The 20278-nt window shown below is 35.5% G+C and overlaps 3 protein-coding genes across 4 annotated transcripts; 2 read left to right on the top strand and 1 right to left on the bottom strand.

Moving 5' to 3' along the window:
- Nucleotides 1–444: 444 nt before the first annotated feature.
- Nucleotides 445–5304, top strand: LOC140057139 (uncharacterized). The gene is made up of 5 exons (XM_072102688.1): nucleotides 445–557; nucleotides 2014–2230; nucleotides 2508–2772; nucleotides 3351–3480; nucleotides 4876–5304. The coding sequence occupies exons 1-5, from the start codon at nucleotides 468–470 to the stop codon at nucleotides 5092–5094; spliced, it is 921 nt and encodes a 306-aa protein (XP_071958789.1). The 5' UTR covers nucleotides 445–467; the 3' UTR covers nucleotides 5095–5304.
- Nucleotides 5305–5698: 394 nt separating this feature from the next.
- LOC140056350 (F-box only protein 31-like) lies at nucleotides 5699–11106 on the bottom strand. 2 transcript variants are annotated; one of them, XM_072101696.1, is made up of 10 exons: nucleotides 10883–11106; nucleotides 10553–10618; nucleotides 10277–10353; nucleotides 9998–10171; nucleotides 9351–9425; nucleotides 8519–8628; nucleotides 7957–8113; nucleotides 7387–7625; nucleotides 6747–6916; nucleotides 5699–6287 (listed from the first exon to the last, which is right to left on the bottom strand). In XM_072101696.1, the coding sequence occupies exons 1-9, from the start codon at nucleotides 11052–11054 to the stop codon at nucleotides 6760–6762; spliced, it is 1227 nt and encodes a 408-aa protein (XP_071957797.1). In that variant the 5' UTR covers nucleotides 11055–11106; the 3' UTR covers nucleotides 5699–6287; nucleotides 6747–6759. The 2 variants fall into 2 exon arrangements, with proteins under 2 accessions (XP_071957797.1, XP_071957796.1); XM_072101695.1 differs by having other exon boundaries at nucleotides 5699–6916.
- Nucleotides 11107–12587: 1481 nt separating this feature from the next.
- LOC140057744 (uncharacterized) lies at nucleotides 12588–20272 on the top strand. Its single transcript, XM_072103466.1, has 3 exons — nucleotides 12588–18012; nucleotides 18170–18784; nucleotides 19309–20272. Exons 1-3 carry the CDS (start codon nucleotides 12588–12590, stop codon nucleotides 19914–19916), a joined length of 6648 nt encoding a protein of 2215 aa, XP_071959567.1. The 3' UTR covers nucleotides 19917–20272.
- The last annotated feature ends 6 nt before the right edge of the window (nucleotides 20273–20278 follow it).

The following is a 20278-nucleotide window of genomic DNA, read 5'->3' as shown; positions in this document are numbered from 1 at the left end:
TTAATACTTTTTCACAAATTAAAGGTTATCAATACCACCTTAGAATTAAAAAAAATAAGCATGATATGCGCTAATTGAACGAATGGCATGCTATCTTCCTATTTTATTATGTGTACAATAAAATAGAAAGATATATTATATTGTCTTAAAATTCAGGTATACTTTCCAGAAAGGAGGGCAACTAGATTTGGCCTATAAAATAATTGACAAGCACATATGCTGGTGTTGTACTTTTGATATAATATTATCAAAAGTAACTTTGCAGCAGTGTTGAGAAAAATTATTATTAAATTTAATTTTCCTAAACTAATACTGTACAATGGATTCAATTAACTCGATTGGATCATGTAGCTCATTCTGCAGTAAGTAAAACAAGGAGTGACACAGATAATTACAGTCGGTTTAGGCCGCAGTAGTTTCGGAAAGTAACAAAACCACAAATTAAGTAGGTACTCAACGTTGTTGTAATGGAACGTAGCAACGAGGAATCTTTTTCGAAACTTCGAACAAAAACTTTAACAACACAAAAGAAGAGCAAGACGACATGTTTTAAGTTTGTACGTTCGGTAAATGTTATTTAGACTTTACTTAACTGGTTGGATCATATATGCCTACTTTATGATCGTGTATATAAATAGCCGGGCCTCCTATAAAACGGCGCACCAAGGTTATTTTGTATTTACAGTATTGCTTGTGTGTATACCTATACTGTACTCTACTATAAATAGTACATTGAGGGACATTAGTTCCTCCGAAATTATTGGTGCCACATGCAAGAAATTTGAATCCCTGTCATGGCACTTGGTCCCCCTCTCCTAAAGACGTATTTTAGATTGTTAAGCTCTGTCTACACTATCAAACTTTATGTGACAAAAAAGTGTGATGTGCCCAAATATGATAGTAATATGACATATTATGGGCACATCACATTGTAGACAGAGCTTTATACACTGACATTTCTGTAGTTTAAGACAACTATCTGAAATAGTGTTTATAAATTGCAGGGATTCATATTTCTTTCTATATCATCTTCTGCAATGGAACACCTGAGCACCTGTGTCTCCTCCACCTGAGCACCTGTGTCTCCTCCACCTGAGCACCTGTGTCTCCTCCACCTGAGCACCTGTGTCTCCTCCACCTGAGCACATGTGTCTCCTCCACCTGAGCACCTGTGTCTCCTCCACCTGAGCACCTGTGTCTCCTCCACCTGAGCACCTGTGTCTCCTCCACCTGAGCACCTGTGTCTCCTCCACCTGAGCACCTGTGTCTTCTCCACCAGAGCACCTGTGTCTCCTCCACCTGAGCACCTGTGTCTCCTCCACCTGAGCACCTGTGTCTCCTCCACCTGAGCACCTGTGTCTCCTCCACCTGAGCACCTGTGTCTCCTCCACCTGAGCACCTGTGTCTCCTCCACCTGAGCACCTGTGTCTCCTCCACCTGAGCACCTGTGTCTCCTCCACCTGAGCACCTGTGTCTCCTCCACCTGAGCACCTGTGTCTCCTCCACCTGAGCACCTGTGTCTCCTCCACCTGAGCACCTGTGTCTCCTCCACCTGAGCACCTGTGTCTCCTCCACCTGAGCACCTGTGTCTCCTCCACCAGAGCACCTGTGTCTCCTCCACCAGAGCACCTGTGTCTCCTCCACCTGAGCACCTGTGTCTCCTCCACCTGAGCACCTGTGTCTCCTCCACCTGAGCACCTGTGTCTCCTCCACCTGAGCACCTGTGTCTCCTCCACCTGAGCACCTGTGTCTCCTCCACCTGAGCACATGTGTCTCCTCCACCTGAGCACATGTGTCTCCTCCACCTGAGCACCTGTGTCTCCTCCACCTGAGCACCTGTGTCTCCTCCACCTGAGCACCTGTGTCTCCTCCACCTGAGCACCTGTGTCTCCTCCACCAGAGCGGCACAACTTCTCATGTTCTTTTATTGTGCATTTGCGCAACTCTTGAATAACTTGTGAGCGATCAAACCATAGACCATTCACCAAGGTTTTCAATATTTTTATTTTGCAGATTGGCCAACAAAGTGGAAGTGCAACAATGTTCCATGACGAATTCAATTGCCATTGTTCAATCTGCCGCAAATTCTACAGAACGCTAATTTCCAGAGGTCAAAGTTCAATCTATATACATCCGCCTCTTGGTCTTCCAAAGGAGAGAACTTGCAAACCGCTAGCACACAATTGGATCAAAGTTGGAGATCGAGTTGTGGTAAAAGAAAAAAGTTCAGGTATAAGAAAAATAATAATACAGTATAACATCTATTAAGGGGACACCTTTTGGGACCCAATAAAATGTCCCACATATTAGTCCTTGTTCGTTTCACGTGAAAATGTTTCCTGTGTCCAATAAATATGGGTTATACTGTACTATATAGAGACTTATGTAGTTTTATACCCCTTACTGACACTATAGCTATATGTGTTAATCCGTGTTGTTCCAGGACAACAATGTAATAATATGTATACAGTATAACAATTAAAATACCTGTACTTCTTTTTCTTTAGGTGTCGTCAAATACGTAGGTCCTCTAAACAATGACACACTATTACCAGAAATACATGTTGGCGTTCATCTGGATGAAGCAATTGGTACGCATGCTGGAATAATCGGCGGTAAAAGATATTTTGATGCTCCGAAAGGAAGAGGTATAATGGTTAAGTATCATGAGGTACGGAAAGTTAAACCACCAGAAAAGCGCCCTCCTTTGAAGGGTAATGCGATGTTTCCGAGTTACAACCCCAGTCACTATAGAAAGTTTTTGACCAGAAGGTTCGTATAAAGTTACATCAATTAAACTGCTTGTGTTATTAAATTGTATCAAACTCCAATTCCGGACTCTGAAAATAAAAACTCTCCCAAACCCGGACTTTTCACGAGGTCCCCATTCAGTGATGTCGCAAGAAAAGGGAACAACCTCTGTTCAGGCCACTGGGTTGTCAAAGACCTCTGTGTTCAGTGGTCAGGTTGAAACCATACCAACCATATGATACTGGCGCCTATAAAAAGAACCTTTGTTTATAGATCAACAAAACTATGGAATTCTCTACCAAATAACATAAAATCAGAACTCCATAATATGTCTTTGGCAACTTTTAAATCTTCACTATAGAAAATATATATATATTAACCTTTTTGCCCTCACAATTGTAAATAGTTTTATATCTGTTTTCTTTCTTTTTGTTTTTCTTTTATATTTTATTTTTTTATAAATATGTTTACTGAACCACTTTGGAAATCAGTACATTTGTGTAGTGTATTTCAGTTTAAAGAAAGAACAAATAAATAAATATGGCCCTGAGTTATCATGTGTATTAGTATATTTTGTAATTTTTCTTTTTTATTTCCAGCGATTCTAATTTAAATAACACTTCTGCAACCTCAAACCGTAGGCGTGCACAGACAGCGCCACCTATCGGTCAGAAGACTAGTGAAAAGTCACAAACATTCGGGATGGTGCGAAAAGATCCTGGAATAAAGGTAGGTTTTAAATTTATTGCATGAAAATAGCAATGTTTAAAACCCTTAAAGCTTGGTTTACTGTAAGAGCAACTCATGTGAATTGACCAATAAAAATACAATGTATCATCCGAAATGTCACTTGTGATTGGACTCACTTTCGTTGCATCCTAGTGAATTGGCCCAACCAAATGGAAAAAAGTCCTATTGTTTTCTCGTTTTTTTCCTTCATTTTTATTTAACATTTTGATATGGAAATATTTCTGAAATTAGAAATCATAGCTTTGAGAAAATACCAGACTTTTCAACATTCTTCAGTTGATTACAAATGTTGAAATTTCTTAAATAAAATAATTTAACTTAGGGAGTGCAGGCCACATTTTTGATGTGCTGACGAAACCAATTACAGCATCTGCTGTGACTGAAATGCAAGACAGGTGTAGGTTGACCCCAACATATCTCCAATATTAGAGAGTGTCAAAGGTCAGGCTTGCAGTCATCCAGTGACTGCTTGCGACATGCTAGGTTTGATGAACCTCTGATTGGTAGATAGTCAACCAATCACAGGTGTACCCATAGGTCTACAATTTGAAAAGGAGTTTTGTTTTTAGTCAATGCATGACTTTTATAGCTTTTATTAAATGTAAAACATTTATATTTTTGTAAACACAACGCATCTGGAACCAGAATTGGAAGAGAGCAACAAGACGTATAACGCTTGCGTTTGCGATGGTAATTCACAAACACTATTGGCACTGTTTTGTTACATTACACCATTCACAATATCCATTTCCAGTTTTCACAATCACCATCTCTATGTATCAATATTTATAAGTTTAATTAAACTTGTGGCTTTGTAATTGAAAGCTACAGGTCTTAACATCAAGCTGCAAGATTTGCCAAAGTACAATTTAATTGTTTTCTTTAATATAATATTTGAATTATTATTTTGTTACTGTTGTGGCTTTGTTTGCAGTGATTTAATACATATATAGTACAAACACCATTCTTTATTATACATTATATGACCCTAGTACATAATATAATAATATTTGTCCAAAATTAAGGGGTGGGATTATACTGGAATATTGCCTGTCTAATAGAAAATATCAATTATATTCAGGTAAGTTATTATTAAATAATTCCCCCTTGATGATTATACTGAGGCATATATGATATTATAGAAAGTCACACTGTAAAGTAAGAGTAAAATTGCCACACTGGTTACTGAGCTTACTATGAATTTGGACTAGTTGCGGAAGCTATCCCAATACACATTCAGTTTTTGAGCATGCTCAAATAGTTCTATTCTAAATTCTAAATGGTCTATTTGCTTCATAGCCTTGGGTTATTTACTGAAGTAAAAAGTATAGTATAATACCAAGTATGAAACATAATAATCAAATCTTTTTACAGGAGATAAAGAAAAGACCTAAAGGTCAAATGTCACCGCAAGTAATGCGACATGTAAACCGCTGGTACGAGGAGTACAGCCCAGAGCAAGTGGATACAATGACGGCAACGCTACGCAAGCTGTACATCGCTAAGGCAAAGGGAAAACAAGAACTGGAGGAATCAGAAATAACAGAAAAGGCTAATAGGTTTACTACATTGACTAGTTCAAAGGAACAATGACGGCTACTTTATATGTAACAACTTAACAACAGTTTTTTTTATATTCTGTATGTTGGACATGCAAGGCATGAATAAAGAGCTTGATGCATTTTATTGCATACTAGAGACTCAGTGGCGTAACCTGAGAATAGCCAGTGAGCGCTCATAACCACTATGCCACTGTAGAGACTGTTTTCCACAGCACTGGCCTTGTAAGAATGTCATACATATAGTAGTTAGTTTGTTTACAGTTAAATCATAGATTTACATTTGTATTTTAATATCAATTTATATTTATTTATAAACAGCAAAGTGTGCTAATATAATATTTGTATTATGTCTTTTTGGTACAAACAAGAAGAAACAATTTTTTTACCAAGAATTTATTTATTACGTATAATTAGTTGGCTTAAATATAAAATCTATTTAAAGCATGTAGATAACAAACAGTGAAATTGATTACGGTATTGATAAAAAAAGAAATTTACAAAAGATACAAGTCCTAAGTAGTAGGAGTAGGAGTAGGAGTACCGTAAGTTTTAATTTTTTATTATTAAAATACTCTTTAAAATTTAAGCTTTCCAATATTTATAATCTGCTAAAATTGTTCATGAATATTATGTAGTTTTCTGATATGAAAATAGACATTTAAAAATATACTTATAGATCTTCTAAAGATGATTTTCAAAACATTTTAGTTCCTCAAGCAAACTTGGAAGAAATTTAGTTTTAATTTGATAACATTATCTATGTTTGCTGAGAAATAAAGTTGAGTTTCACGATAAACATTTAAATACAATTGCAACAAATACATTTAGTAATTTAAAATGAATTCTAAAATATAAACTGAATAAATAATATGTACTATATAAACATTTAAATATAATAAAATTTAATTCATGTTTATTTATTTATAAACGATAAACACTTTAATCAAACTGTTAGCAATACATTATACTGAGTTCCCTGTTTTTTGAAAGAAGTGCATAAAAATGTTTTATTCTAGTCAATATTTTTTATTTATGTCTTTAAGCAAATGTGGCCAAGGATTACCAATAGTAAATTAATCACTGTCCTATCAGATAGGTGGTAATCCCCTGATACAGGGGCTATATTGTTTACCAGTTCACCAGGTAAATTGATTATGAAACATATCTGCTAGCATCTCTGTGGTAAGCACATTCTCCCTTCACAATCAATATATTCTATTGGGCCTAAAATAAAAACATGATTTTTTATACAGTCAATTCTCCCAATACGGACTCTATGGAAACCAGAAAGTCTCCCAAAAAATAACCTTTCTTGAGGTTCAAAACGTCTCAAATTCTTTTTACAATTAAAAACACACATTCAGAATTTCCAGAATACAAGACATAATTAGGCTACCCCACAGGTGTCCGGTATTGGGAGAGTTGACTGTACCCCTGTAAAGCTTTGTCTACACTATCAAACTTTATGTGTCAAAAAAATGTGATGTGCCCATATATGGAAATGATGATGTCATATCACTACCATATTTAAGCATAGCACTACCATATATAGGCACATCAAACTTTTTTGACACATAAAGTTTGATAGTGTAGACAAGGCTTTATAAGCATATCTCCCTTAATAATACAGTAAATTCCATTAGGCTTAAAATCCTAATACTGTACATACAATTTAATACTTACAACAAAGTGTATATTACATCAGGTTTTCTTCCACTCTACAATAAAGACTAATAGAATGTAGTTCGATCCAAAGCATCGCAAACATGTTTTCGTTGAACACGATGAAGTGTGACGGGGTGCGGGAAGGGTGCTTAAAGCCGTCCATAGCAATCAACCCAGTCGCAAAGTACCTACAGAAATCAAAATATTCATTCCTGATGATGATCAGAAAAGATCGAAACGTTGAATCATGGCTTGCCTCTCATTATTTGGAGTTTTATACTATGTTATTTAAGTCAAAATAACACTGTACATTTAGTGTTACATTTACAATGCTAAAATATCAAACATTGGGACATTTGGGTAATAGTGTGTATGGTTCTTTATTATGAATATAATGATTATTTATGGGCACGATTTGAACAACTTGAATCCAAATAGCGCAATGTATTTTTAATAATATGATAAAACCTGTTATGCTTAAATATATAAAACACACAATGCAAGTAATAAATTAAAAGGACTTTATAATACAAATATGTTTTAGATTGACTGATGAAAAATGATGCTTTCAAATTCGCCTACCAAATCACCCAAAACCAGCGTAGCATTCAGAATTCATTTTAAATACCTTTGAGATCACAACAAAATCTGTTATTACCTCCCAATACAATGTGTCAAATCCATCTCATCATTGACCTTTGACATTCCCCTATCCATGACGTCCCTCGGCACAATGAATGGCTGTCTAGTCTTCTGTTTATCAACTGGTACAAGTACATCTTCTTTGGTGAGTGCCTCTAGCTGAGCTAATGAATACTGGTTGTCCCTATCTAGTATCATTGGTTCATTTATGTGTGCTTGGATGCTAAGTTGGTCCGCTGGCACATTCGGATCACCCTGACAAAATATTGAATTTGTTATTTATTTATACTAGGTAACCCTTCCAGAGGGCCCAGTTATGATCAGTGTGATGGCTGTCTGTGTACTAGTACACTGAGTGTACTAGTACACTGAGGTAACCCCTTACTCGTCTCGAAATATGTACTAGGTTCTTTAAAGTGCACATGAGCTAGATGTGTACACTGGACCTACGGTTTATAGTCCATATCCGAGAAGATTTGTTCTACCACCAGAACCATAATATTCTGTAATGCACCCTACACTAAATCATATTTTCATAATCTGTAAGTTATTAAAAAATAAAAAACAAATATTCATAAACGCTTACTGTAACTTTGACACCATGTAATAGGTCGTCATGATACGAGACCATAACTAACTCGATACCGTGACCTCCGTATGTGCCTTTGTAAAGACCAGGCCGTACGGGATGCTCTGGTTTCCTTTTTGTTGGTATATGAAGGCGTCTGAAGTTGCAGGATGAACTGATACAAAGAGATAAAAATCATGTTAATAAAAATAGTCGATTCATCCACTCTGTTTTACTTTACCCATAGAGATATCTCTATGCTTTACCTTAAGCTCTGTCTACACTATCAAACTGATTTGATAAAGTGTGATGTGCCCAAATATGGTAGTGATATGCCCAAATATGGTTTTGATGTGACATCATCATGTCCATATATACTGTTGACACATCACATTTTTGTTGTCACATAACATTTTAATAAACAGCGCCCTCTATGTTGGATGTTTTTATAGCACATATAAGAACCCTTCAGGATTTGGCCAAACTTTTATAAAATCCTGTGATATTTAATTTTTCTAAGTTGTAACCTCTGCGTTCCTCTACTATAACAAAATGAAAGCTCCCAATTAATAAAACTTACTCAAACTGCATGTTAATGAAGAATTGAATTCTAAGCAGCTCCAGTCTGTAGTCAACTGCACAAGGTTGGATATCTATACCTAACTCTTCCTTAATCCATTGCTGTAATTGCTATACAAAATAATAATAAAAATTGACAAGTTGTTAGTACTGTAATACACTTAATAGGATTGTGCATGCTACTCTGTAGACTCTATCATAAACAACAGGTCTTTATAAACTAAATATACATCGTTTACTGCAAACTTATCTATATTGAGCGGGTTTTCGCTCAACTGTCTGTCCACGTTTCGCTCAACTGTCTGTCCACGTTTCGCTCAACTGTCTGTCCACGTTTCGCTCAACTGTCTGTCCACGTTTCGCTCAACTGTCTGTCCACGTTTCGCTCAACTGTCTGTCCACGTTTCGCTCAACTGTCTGTCCACGTTTCGCTCAACTGTCTGTCCACGTTTCGCTCAACTGTCTGTCCACGTTTCGCTCAACTGTCTGTCCACGTTTCGCTCAACTGTCTGTCCACGTTTCGCTCAACTGTCTGTCCACGTTTCGCTCAACTGTCTGTCCACGTTTCGCTCAACTGTCTGTCCACGTTTCGCTCAACTGTCTGTCCACGTTTCGCTCAACTGTCTGTCCACGTTTCGCTCAACTGTCTGTCCACGTTTCGCTCAACTGTCTGTCCACGTTTCGCTCAACTGTCTGTCCACGTTTCGCTCAACTGTCTGTCCACGTTTTGCGTTAATGGCCATAAGAAATAACATACATGGGTTTCCGCTTTACAGCTACCGCTCGTTTGTGGACATTAAATATTATTGCTTGGTAACCATGGTTATACTTACTTCCTGTTTATTTGACCCCTTTCTGTGTCTGTCTGGTTTACTACATTTAAATGAAAAATCATCGATGCTTCCACCCTGTGTAAAGCAAATGAAAAAACTAGATCAAAATAGTGATACGAAGAAAGCATGTATTTAAAAATGGGTTATTACACAGATTCTGAGTAATTGCAATATAGGCCTGATATTCTAAAGCTCTGTTTACACTATCAAACTAGTTTGACAACAAAAGTTTGATATGCCAAAGATGGTATTGATATGACATCATCATGTCCATATATGGGCACATCACATTTTTTTTTACATAAAGTTTGATAGCGTAGACAGAGCTATATATTTCACATGCATATACAAGACTATAATCTTGAAAATGTCATGTACACCTCCCGCAGGTTGCCGCACATAATTACTGCATTAACATGCACTAAATGCGGAATAGTCCGGGACCTGTGTTAACAAGGCTTTAAAGTGGTGTGGGACCATTAGTGCAAGTGTGAACAGGGCGTTACCTTAGAAGAGATCATAATATTGAACAAACTCACATTTTACAGGCCTTGTATTTTGAAAATTGCAGTGTGCTACAAATTGATATTCAGTGGTTTTGTATATTGTTTGAATTTTGGTGGGTAAAATAAATATCTTACACTTACAGGTGTGAACTGAAACGGATGAACATCGCTTGGCTTGCCTTTGAGACACAACAATCTTGTGATGTTATCGTTGTCTACTGTGATTTTGAAGACTTTTTTTTGTCGTAGAGGTGCACAGACATTAGGATCAGGTGGAGCAAAGTACTGTGTTCCTATTAAGGCGCCGTCATTAAACTGAAATAAAATAATCCAATATTTAATGGAAAAGTAAAAAAAAAAAATTATATTTCAATTCAAGTAAACATATTTAATTTAAATTTAATTTAAATGTTGTCATACGGTGATTGACAATAACCCTCCGTAAGGGTTAATCTTTGGTTGCCAGGTTCCTACCAATTTTCCATATTTTCTTAGTACTGCAAAAGAAAAATAACATAGTTTAACAATCATACATTTCATGTTATTTTAAAATTAAAACTTAATTTTAAACTATCATCAAATGAATAGAAACAAACACAGTACATAAATGCAATACAAAAACAAAAATACAGAGTCTAGGCCTATATTTTATTGTAAGGTAATTATTAATAAATTAAATATTAATGGCTTACCAACCTTTAGTATAGATAATTTTATATGTTGTGTTCCATGTGCTAAAATGTTCTGGTGTAAAATTATATTCTGAAAGTAAACAAATAACACTTTTATTTTTTGTAAAAATTAAAATTGTCAAAGATGACAAAAAGAATCAATTAGCTATGACAAAAGCGTTAATTTTGGCTTTAAAAATTAAATTAACTATTATTAATATCATCTATCTTTATCTTCATATAATAAAAATCAAAATAAATTTAATAAATATCCTATCTTTTCTAGGCCTAGGTTTAGTACAGTATCAGCCTATCAATCATAACCCCAACACCAACAGTAGAGAGTAGGTACTACCTCTGAAACACAATGTTTGCCATACGATTTTAACATTTGAAACCTCATAAAAACGTTTACAAACTTGGGAAACACTAGCTATAGTTGCCCCATCTAATAACATGAACACATGCGCTAACAGTTCGAAGGGGAGACACAAAATATTAAAAGCTTCTACATCTTCAACATCCATGTTTATTACATGAATTATCACAGAGAGCTCAAGTCATGGGGTGGTATTTGCAATGTTTTGCTTTTTGCTGCAAGGACAATTCAATTACCCGTGCGGGGGTTACTGTGTATTTTAAATGTGCAAACATCATTATTTAACAATTCCTAAGCTAGCATAGCATAGAAAATGTAAAAAATGTAACATTACTATAGTTTAAAAAATGTATACTCTGAGTTTAATTCAAAATTATGACGAACAATAAATGGAATTGAATAGATCTGGTCCTATTTTATAGTAGAACAATCTATATGGACGAAACCATTATAAGAATAGCAGGGAATTTGCTTACCGAAAAACTACCGCGTACTCTCTATTCGCGATCTGTCGTGTCGAAAAGAATCATGGGAAATTTGTAATTCCCACAATGCTTCGAAGTAAGTTTATTTCGCCATTTTGTGCGTTGTCCTTTGTGAGCGAAATACCAAGGCCCGGCAGAAGAAAGTGTTGTATTATTTTTTTTAGCCCCGCTCCCAGCAATTTCAATCGGGAGTCTCAAAATCATTTTTTTTAATAGGTAAGGGCATTTTGTTTGGTTCGAGTACATTATCGTTAGGCTCAGCAGTATTCAACAACAGCCGAGTTGAGCGAGCAGGCGCCGCTAGCCACTGTCTGACGACGGCAGATGGCTGAGGAGCATATAACAAGTCTATTTTCAGGGCGGGCCGTTTTTAAACGGCTAGGAAGGACGGCGTAGTATAATTTAAATATGGCGTCGAGAGTTTTCGTGATTCTTATTTTCTGTGTCAAGATGAGCAGGCACACACAACACACCTGGCTGGAGTACTGAACACGGGATCACGACAAAACAAATACTGTAAACAGCACATGATTTATTATGTTGGATTGTATTATGTTGGGAATGCACCAACCAATGAGAGCTAATGAATTTAGAGCATTAGGGATCTAATTGAGTTGTGAGGATATTTGTATTTCCCCCTATTTTCAATAAAATATATTATTAGGTATTTCTTTTCAGTTAATTATTTTCTGATTTAAATACGTAAATAAATATAAAAGGGTAATTATACCATGGATACCTCCATGATTATACTGTAATCTGTCTGTTTAAAAAAAATGAAATGAAGCTAATTTGCATAGTAGGCCTAATATTAATATTCATAAAATGTTTAGCATGTATTTTTTGCTGGTTTTCTTTATTTATCCTGCTTTAAAAAAAAATAATTTTGTCAACTTTTATTTTTACCAAAAATGTTATTTAAACAAAAAATAGTTAACCCAAAGCACATTTTCTTGAAATGGGTTTCTGGTTAGATTTAAATGTATGTTTTTTTTGTCTTTTATAATATAATAATTATTTATTTTTATTGAAATTGTTTAATATTTACTATTTCTTTCATACAGTAGATCCATTTATGCCTAGATGTACTGAACTAATTTTGTAAAAAAAAATGATTTGCTCATATTCTACATTTAAACAATTTTAACCATATTTTTCATTTATTTCATAGATTCATAATGTAGATCAGAATAAAAATGGATGACAAGTTCATATCAACTGATTTAAATGTGTGTTTGAAAACAACAAACGACCATGAAGACATAAATGATAAGAAAGATGGGAAAATACAGATGGATAAAGTTAACACTGGTATAGAGGGCGCTACAAATGGTGATGATGTCAGCTCATCTGTCAGTTTGAAATCTGAGACTGAAGTACGCTCTGATCTTCCAGATGACAATAATATGAGACAAGAAGATGATGCTGAATATGATAAAGTGGATGATGATGTAAGTACAGATGAAAAATCTGCTTTTGATGTTGAAGAACCAGAAGATGGGTTTCCTGTTGAATTGGATGATGATGAGTTAAACGAACTTGAAGATGGTTTTCCATGTGATGATTTCTCAAATGACAGTGATACAAGTGATGATAAATTACTTGAAAAAGTAAACGGAGATACGAATGGTGTTACCACTGAAACTGATTACAAGATGCACAATAATAAAAGTGGCAAAACTCTTGAAAATACTAATATAGTTGGTGAACCTGTTGATGCTGAAACTGATGAAAAAGTGAATAGTGATAACAGTGATGAAATTCTTGAAGATACTAATATAGTTGGTGAACCTGTTGACACTGAAACTGATGAAAAAGTGAATAGTGATAACAGTGATGAAATTCTTGAAGATACTAATATAGTTGGTGAACCTGTTGACGCTGAAACTGATGAAAAGGAGAAAGGTGATAAAAGTGATGAAACTCTTGAAGATACTAATATAGTTGGTGAACCTGTTGACACTGAAACTGATGAAAAGGAGAAAAGTGATAAAATTGATGAAACTCTTGAAGATACTAATATAGTTGGTGAACCTGTTGACACTGAAACTGATGAAAAGGAGAAAGGTGATAAAATTGATGAAACTCTTGAAGATACTAATATAGTTGGTGAACCTGTTGACACTGAAACTGATGAAAAGGAGAAAGGTGATAAAATTGATGAAACTCTTGAAGATACTAATATAGTTGGTGAACCTGTTGACACTGAAACTGATGAAAAGGAGAAAGGTGATAAAATTGATGAAACTCTTGAAGATACTAATATAGTTGGTGAACCTGTTGACACTGAAACTAATGAAAAAGTGATTGGTGATGAAAGTGATGAAATTCTTGAAGATACTAACATACTAAGTGAACATGTTGAGGATGTAGTCGATGACAAAGTGGATGATGATAAAGGTGGTGAATCTCATGAAAATACTAATATAATTGGTGAACCTGTTGAAGCTGATGCTTTTAATATTAATAGGGATGATCCACCCTTTAGTTCTCTTACTCGAGTAGAAACAAATGGTGGTCAATCGGATGATGATGAAGAAGAGAAACCGTTATCAGATGAAGATAATTTTCTATCCGAAGAAGATCATCAATTACTTGATGAAAATGAAGGAGATAGAGACCTACTTTCTACTGTTAGTCCTACAAATTTGATAGAAGATGAGGAAGCAATGGACACATCTTTGACTCCAGATGCAGCTATTAAATGTGATGATATTGGTGTAGATGAAGTAAATCCAAATGACAGAGAGATAAATAATGTTAATGATGTCAATGCTGAGGAAATTATGGATGGCAATGAGATTGATAAAAGTATGGAGATTGATAAAAGTATGGAAGTTGATGACAACAAAATGTCAATAGATGACACAGATGATCAACAGTTAGACAGTGGAGGATTAAATGATGAAAAAAGTCATAGTGATAGTGAAAAAACTGCAAATAATACAGATAAAACTGAAAGTAACAACTTAAAAACTCCAGAATGTGTGGATGATGAAACGTCAAAAATAGATGCCAGTAAAGTTGAACAGACCAAAAGTGATTCAAGCATTCTAAATTTAAATGAAGAAAACGTTGATAGTACTATTGTTGAACAAACTGTTGAAACAAACAAAGCAAACATTGATGATAATCTTGATGGAAACTTACCAAGTACTTCAAACAACACAGAGATTGATGTCAACAAACCTGTCATAGAAGTATGTAGTGAGGTCATTGAAGACATTATCAATCAGGTGATTTTAAAGTCTGTAAAAAGTGAAGATATGGAACTAAAAAAAGATGGAAAAGAACAATCTGATGTATTGTGTAAGACCGTAAAACCAGTAAATTCTTCTTTGATCACAAACTCTGGGAAAGAAACAAGTGATGATATTATTTGCCTTTCAAGTGATGAAGAATCCGAAGTTAAATTAAAAGAAAGCCATAAGAATGCTACCAAAGAAACTAAACCATCAAATACTGCCGATGATGACGATGAAGACATAATGGTGATAGAAGAAGCCAGCTCAGCTCCAGCTAAAAAACCAGCCAGAATGAAAACCACATCAGATTCATCTTCAGCAAAGAGATGTAAACTTTGCAAGAAGATCTTTCCAAGTGCTGATGGACTTCGGAAACATGTTAGAGAAGCTCATGGACTTATCATGATTGATAAAGAACAAATTTTAAGATGTAGAATTTGTAGTTTCCGTGGAGTCTGGTCTGTTTTCGTGAAACATTTATCGGAAAAACATCCATCTTCTTCTCACCTGATTAAAGATGTTGACAAGGACAAGAAAATGACATGTAGTATTTGTACATTTAAAGGACAAAAAGCAGAGTTAGATAAACACATGAAGGAAAAACATCCAGGTGCTACAGGTTTCCCAAAGAAGCAAAGTGCCTCTCCTTCCACTAGTATCAAAGTAGACAATGACAACACTCGCAAACAAGATAATGCTGCAAAATCGCCTTATTCATTACGTCCACGCAAACCACCACCACCACCACCAGTGATTCAAAACACCATTCCAGATAGCCCACCGAAGAAAGACATTCACACTACGATCAGCAAACCATCACAGACCTTTGTCAAGAAGATTATTACATGGACTCCAAAACAATCTACAATGTTAGTCGACCTTAATACATCAGGAAATGATAATATTGCGGAGGAAGGAATCAAGAAGCAAAAGGTATTCTTTGAGCAATTGATTGTTGATGGATATAAGTCCGGGAAAAGGCAGATCCGGTTAGATGTTCTGTTAGAAAACTGTGACAAAACTGTTTTTGAATGTGGTCTTTGTCAGCAGTCATTCCCAAATTATCTTCAAGTGTACTTCCATCAGAAAGTTTGTTTACCTACAGCGGATAAAGTAAACCGTATCATTGTCTACCTTCCATTTGAGACCATAATGTCACAATTTGTGTACAAGACTATTGGCCTTAGGAAAATTCTACAGTGTATACATTGTAGCAATAAGGTGAATGCTCAGAATGTATCATCAAAGATACAAGCCCTGCATTTAAGTGTTCATGTCGTACCTGAGGTAATAATTAGAACCTATTTTAACGGTGTCGTTAACAGCAAAATGGGACATGCCAGACAGGATTCCAATAAGAAGGCATACTCCTGGGATGAAGTACTAAAACCAGTATCAGTAAACAAGTCAAGTGTGGTGTCTTCGTGGAATAACAACCTAGACAGGTACATTTGTACTTCTAGTCGACTTCACCAGAAGGAAACTCGACATGTTCTGAATGATGAGCTTCATGATTTTGGTAAGATACATTCCAGCAGTAGCGATGGTGAATCTGAACAATGGGAGACGACATACAGACGAAGAAAAAGTAGCAAGAAGAAGAAAAAAACAGAATTTCTATCTCCTAATTCCAAGCAGAAGCAATCATTATTAGCAAGTGTAAATTACAAATTAACATCAAGAAAGCAGCATGAAAGAGACCAACGATTAGCAAAGAGAGGTGAACAAAAAAAAAGACAGGATAAAGAAAGATATGACAGCGATTCAGACTCTGAACTTAAGAGATTAAATTCTCAAAAACATCTCTTTGATTCTGAATCAGCACGAGGTAATACCAAACCTAAAGTAAACAATTCTCGACAAAAGACGAAACGAACGTTTTCACAGGATTCTGATTCTGAAAGTGATCATGATTCTATGGTCCAAGATGAATTAGATTTGCCTGTGAATGAATTTGGAGGCCTCGTTGCAGATGATAATTATTTCCCAGAATTAGAAGGCATTAATATTGATGCTGAATCAAATACTGTACCAGAAAATAATCCTGAAACACCAAAAGAGGAAGAAACACAAAAAGTGGAAGAAGTATCAAAAGAGGTATCTGATCCTAAACAAGAAGCAGAACCAGAGGAGGATACAGGACCACTTTTAACAGAAGAAGATCTTGCAGAATATTGGAGAATTTTTGATGACGGCAACGAAGATGATAAAACCAAACCTAATGAAGATACGAAACCAATATTAACAAACACTGAAAATGTGGTCAAGCATGATACAAAAGAATCAATTATTTCACTCATTTCTGGTTTACCAAAAGAGAATGACATCGTGGACTACTACGGAGGATCAAAACAACCTCTATCAAATAAAACTTTAATTTTTATGACAACTCAACAAGTTTTTAAATATTTTACGCTAATGCCCTTAGGTACCTCATCATCAAACTTTGCTTGCAGTTTAAGAGGTTGCCATTTATACTTTACAACAACACCAGATATGGCAGCACATTTGGGTAATCATTTTTCATTACGGGTAATTATCCAGGATTATCCTTCGACGTCTGTTGGTCAAGTTAACCCGTTGTTAACAACTAAACAAGTATTGGAACATTATCGTGGAAGGAAGACGAATAATGATGACAGGATACGTTATTCTTGCTGCTACAAACGCTGTAACGCCACATCCATCTTAGATCAGTCTTTAGCTGTCCATCTTGCTAAACATTTTCATTACATCTGCATTGGTAATATTCTTTTGCGGCGAGCAGAATTCACTAGCCATGCGTTACTAAGTCATTATAAATGTCTACGTGGGGCAAGACAAGACCATTCCAGCATTTTCCAGTTAACATGTAAACAGTGTGAATTCTTTGTGACCACTTATATATTTAATGGAAAGATGGGTGATGTAGTTGAGGCTGAGCTTTCAGCTCATGCGTTGAGTCATGATGTTGGAAAAGAAGCGGAGGAAGCCCTCCGTCAGATGTGTCGTCGTTCCACTTCACTTAAGCCATCAAATCCAGCAATTAAGCAGCAAGATAAACACATCCAACAAAATAAAACCATGGTGACAGTGATTCCAAAAATAATTCCCATTCAACAGCGTGCTGGAGTGCCTCAACTTGCGAAACCTCAACAGCTTGGTAAACCACAACAGCCATCACAAGACCCCAGAAGAACAGTTTCTGTGACAGAACCTGAACTCCTGAAGAAGTTTGGATTAACTGTTGCTGGCTGGAGGTGTCTTGTTAAACACTGTGGTTTTGTGCATCGTGGTGGAAAAGATCTTTTTATATTTGCTAACCATCTTCGAAAGCACATCTTAGGGTGTAAGAAGATTATTGTAATGAAGAAAAAGTCATCCCAACATAATAAAGGTAAGCTTGTCCGATAAATGTTACTTAGAAATATTATAATTACATACAATGTTACATAATTATTCATGTACAATAATCAGAAGTAAAGGTGTTTTGCTGTCATATTTAAATTATTCATGTCCAATTCAAACTAGACATTCTGTACTTATTTTTTAAGGTACTACAATTACAAAAACTGCTTCAGCAATAGAAAAACCTAAACCTCCTCCTGTAATTGATGTTGTTACCATAGACGATAACAGTGACGAGGAAAATGATACCAAAGGAGTAACTGATAAGAAAATTGGGAATAAAGATATTGCTAAGAAAACGACGAATGAAGTGACAGTCGCAGATAACAAGAAGGTAGAGCATACAGCTTGTAACGTCAAGGTTGTCCTCAATAAACTGCCTCTTGATAGGGACAAACTTGAGGCTATGAAAGCTGTGAGAGAACCTAACACTGATGATGTAACAAAACAACAGGATGAAGATATTAGTTTAAAGAGAAAACTTGATGCCGATGATGATGATGATGTGTCCGCCAAAAAGGCATGTGTAGACAAAGAGGAAAGAAAACCTGACATCAATGATGAAATTCCAGAAGATAACACTGCAAACAACTCTGCATCTAAACGGAAAAGTGAAGGAACAGAGAAAGCTGGTAACAGGAAAAGTTTGCGTCTTTCTCCAGATGAGGAATCAAAGAAATCTGAAGGTGACGGTGTTGACGGTTCTCAAATTCAAAATTTAGTAGAAGAAAACAAATCACAAATTGATAATGAAGAAAATGGTATGTATTTTATTTATTCATTCCATAGCTCTTTGATCTTCTGATCTTCATGAAATAGAGCACCATATAAATGTCGCATTATACATGTATATATATTATATAATCTTGCACTGATGAAGGGCTAGTGTTGCCCGAAAGCTCTGCTAACTTTTCTGTCTGTTTACTTTATCGTTTTGATTTAGCTTTTTGCTTTTTATTTTTGTATCTCTATTGAGATCCAGCCACTGATACCCACAGCATTGTCATTTTTTTCAGTAATTTGCCTTTGGATTTATATTATATAATCTAAAAATGCCAACTTAATGTCAATCGCTACCAGATGTCTCTCTATGTAGATGGTTACTTGAACCAGTATCAGTATTTTTTATTCAATACAATTTAAAATAACAAAGAATGTTACAAAATCCAGTTAATATTCTTGTAAAACTAGTATATAACACAATAATCATTAAAACACATTAATCATCAAAACAAATTAATCACCAAAACAAATTAACGATTAACAAAATGTTGTTTTTCCATAGACGTAGTCGATCCTTTGATTGAGAAGCTACTCTCAGAATTAAAATCCACCGATGCAAATCCGATTATTCTACCAATAACAACGATTGAGAAATTCTTTAAGAAAGAAATCCAAATCCAAAGCAGCTTAAGTCGGAGCAGCGCCGTGATTGGCACAATGAATTTCACCTGTCTAATGTGCAAGAAACCTGGGTTCAAGGGTAAAGACTCGGAATTGGTGCGGCATTTAGAAAGTCACATTGGCAAAGAGATCTCATTCAAGATGAAGGAATTAAAAGATACCAAAGATGAAGATCCAGCGTCGCCGAAAGGCAAACAAAAAATAAAAACTAACTCTCGCTCGTTGGTGCATCATGACCTGGAAGATCTAAGAAAGTGCCCCGAGGATCGGATACAATTACGATTTGAGGAAGTAGAGAACTTTTATGTTAAGAACGTTCGCTTATCTCGATCTAAGTCTGAACTTTCTTATGGCGTTCTTATGTACACATGTGTTGATTGCAACAAAGGCGATTTGAAGACAGAACATCTGGTGAAACATCTTGAAGATCACGTGGAGAAGACGATTAAGTTGATTCGCAATCCAGCTAAAAGTAACGGACCTACATGATCGCAGTTACAAACAACAATTTTTTATATTATTTATATTTCAGTCTTTTTAAAAGGTACCTTTTAATGAAGCCCTATCATAGCCTTGTTATGCACCTTTTCAATGAAACACCAAATGCACAGGACCAAAAATCTTACCATGCTAAGTAAATCTGAAGTGTTAGCACTTGGATTTGTTTGTTCTGGTTAATCATGCTAATCTTACTATAGTAGTCATCTATAGTCATCAAAATGGTGACTAAAAATTTAACTAGACCATGTGACATTGAACTTTCTAGCTCCTGTGTTTTCCAGACCTGATTTTGTAAACTACAGTAGTTCAGATGACAAATTTCGTTTTTGTAAAAGCACAAGTTAACGGAG

This window comes from Antedon mediterranea, chromosome 8, assembly GCF_964355755.1.
Source record: "Antedon mediterranea chromosome 8, ecAntMedi1.1, whole genome shotgun sequence".
In the NCBI taxonomy this organism is placed as follows: domain Eukaryota; kingdom Metazoa; phylum Echinodermata; class Crinoidea; order Comatulida; family Antedonidae; genus Antedon; species Antedon mediterranea.
Note: the sequence above shows the minus strand (reverse complement) of the source record. Positions and strands in the feature narration are given on the sequence as shown.

Excerpts from the sequence above, each read along its gene's own strand:
- LOC140056350 (XM_072101695.1), bottom strand. The coding sequence starts at position 11,054 with ATGGATGTTGAAGATGTAGAAGCTTTTAATATTTTGTGTCTCCCCTTC. Across the intron at positions 9,426-9,997 it reads ATCCGTTTCAGTTCACACCT|GGTGGAAGCATCGATGATTT; the intron begins GTAAGTGTAAGA and ends TGCTTTACACAG. Across the intron at positions 7,626-7,956 it reads TACATGGTGTCAAAGTTACA|GGTGATCCGAATGTGCCAGC; the intron begins GTAAGCGTTTAT and ends ATATTTTGTCAG.
- LOC140057744 (XM_072103466.1), top strand. The coding sequence starts at position 12,588 with ATGGATGACAAGTTCATATCAACTGATTTAAATGTGTGTTTGAAAACA. Across the intron at positions 18,013-18,169 it reads GTCATCCCAACATAATAAAG|GTACTACAATTACAAAAACT; the intron begins GTAAGCTTGTCC and ends TTATTTTTTAAG. Across the intron at positions 18,785-19,308 it reads AATTGATAATGAAGAAAATG|ACGTAGTCGATCCTTTGATT; the intron begins GTATGTATTTTA and ends GTTTTTCCATAG.
- LOC140057139 (XM_072102688.1), top strand. The coding sequence starts at position 468 with ATGGAACGTAGCAACGAGGAATCTTTTTCGAAACTTCGAACAAAAACT. Across the intron at positions 558-2,013 it reads AGACGACATGTTTTAAGTTT|ATTGGCCAACAAAGTGGAAG; the intron begins GTACGTTCGGTA and ends TTTATTTTGCAG. Across the intron at positions 2,231-2,507 it reads GGTAAAAGAAAAAAGTTCAG|GTGTCGTCAAATACGTAGGT; the intron begins GTATAAGAAAAA and ends CTTTTTCTTTAG.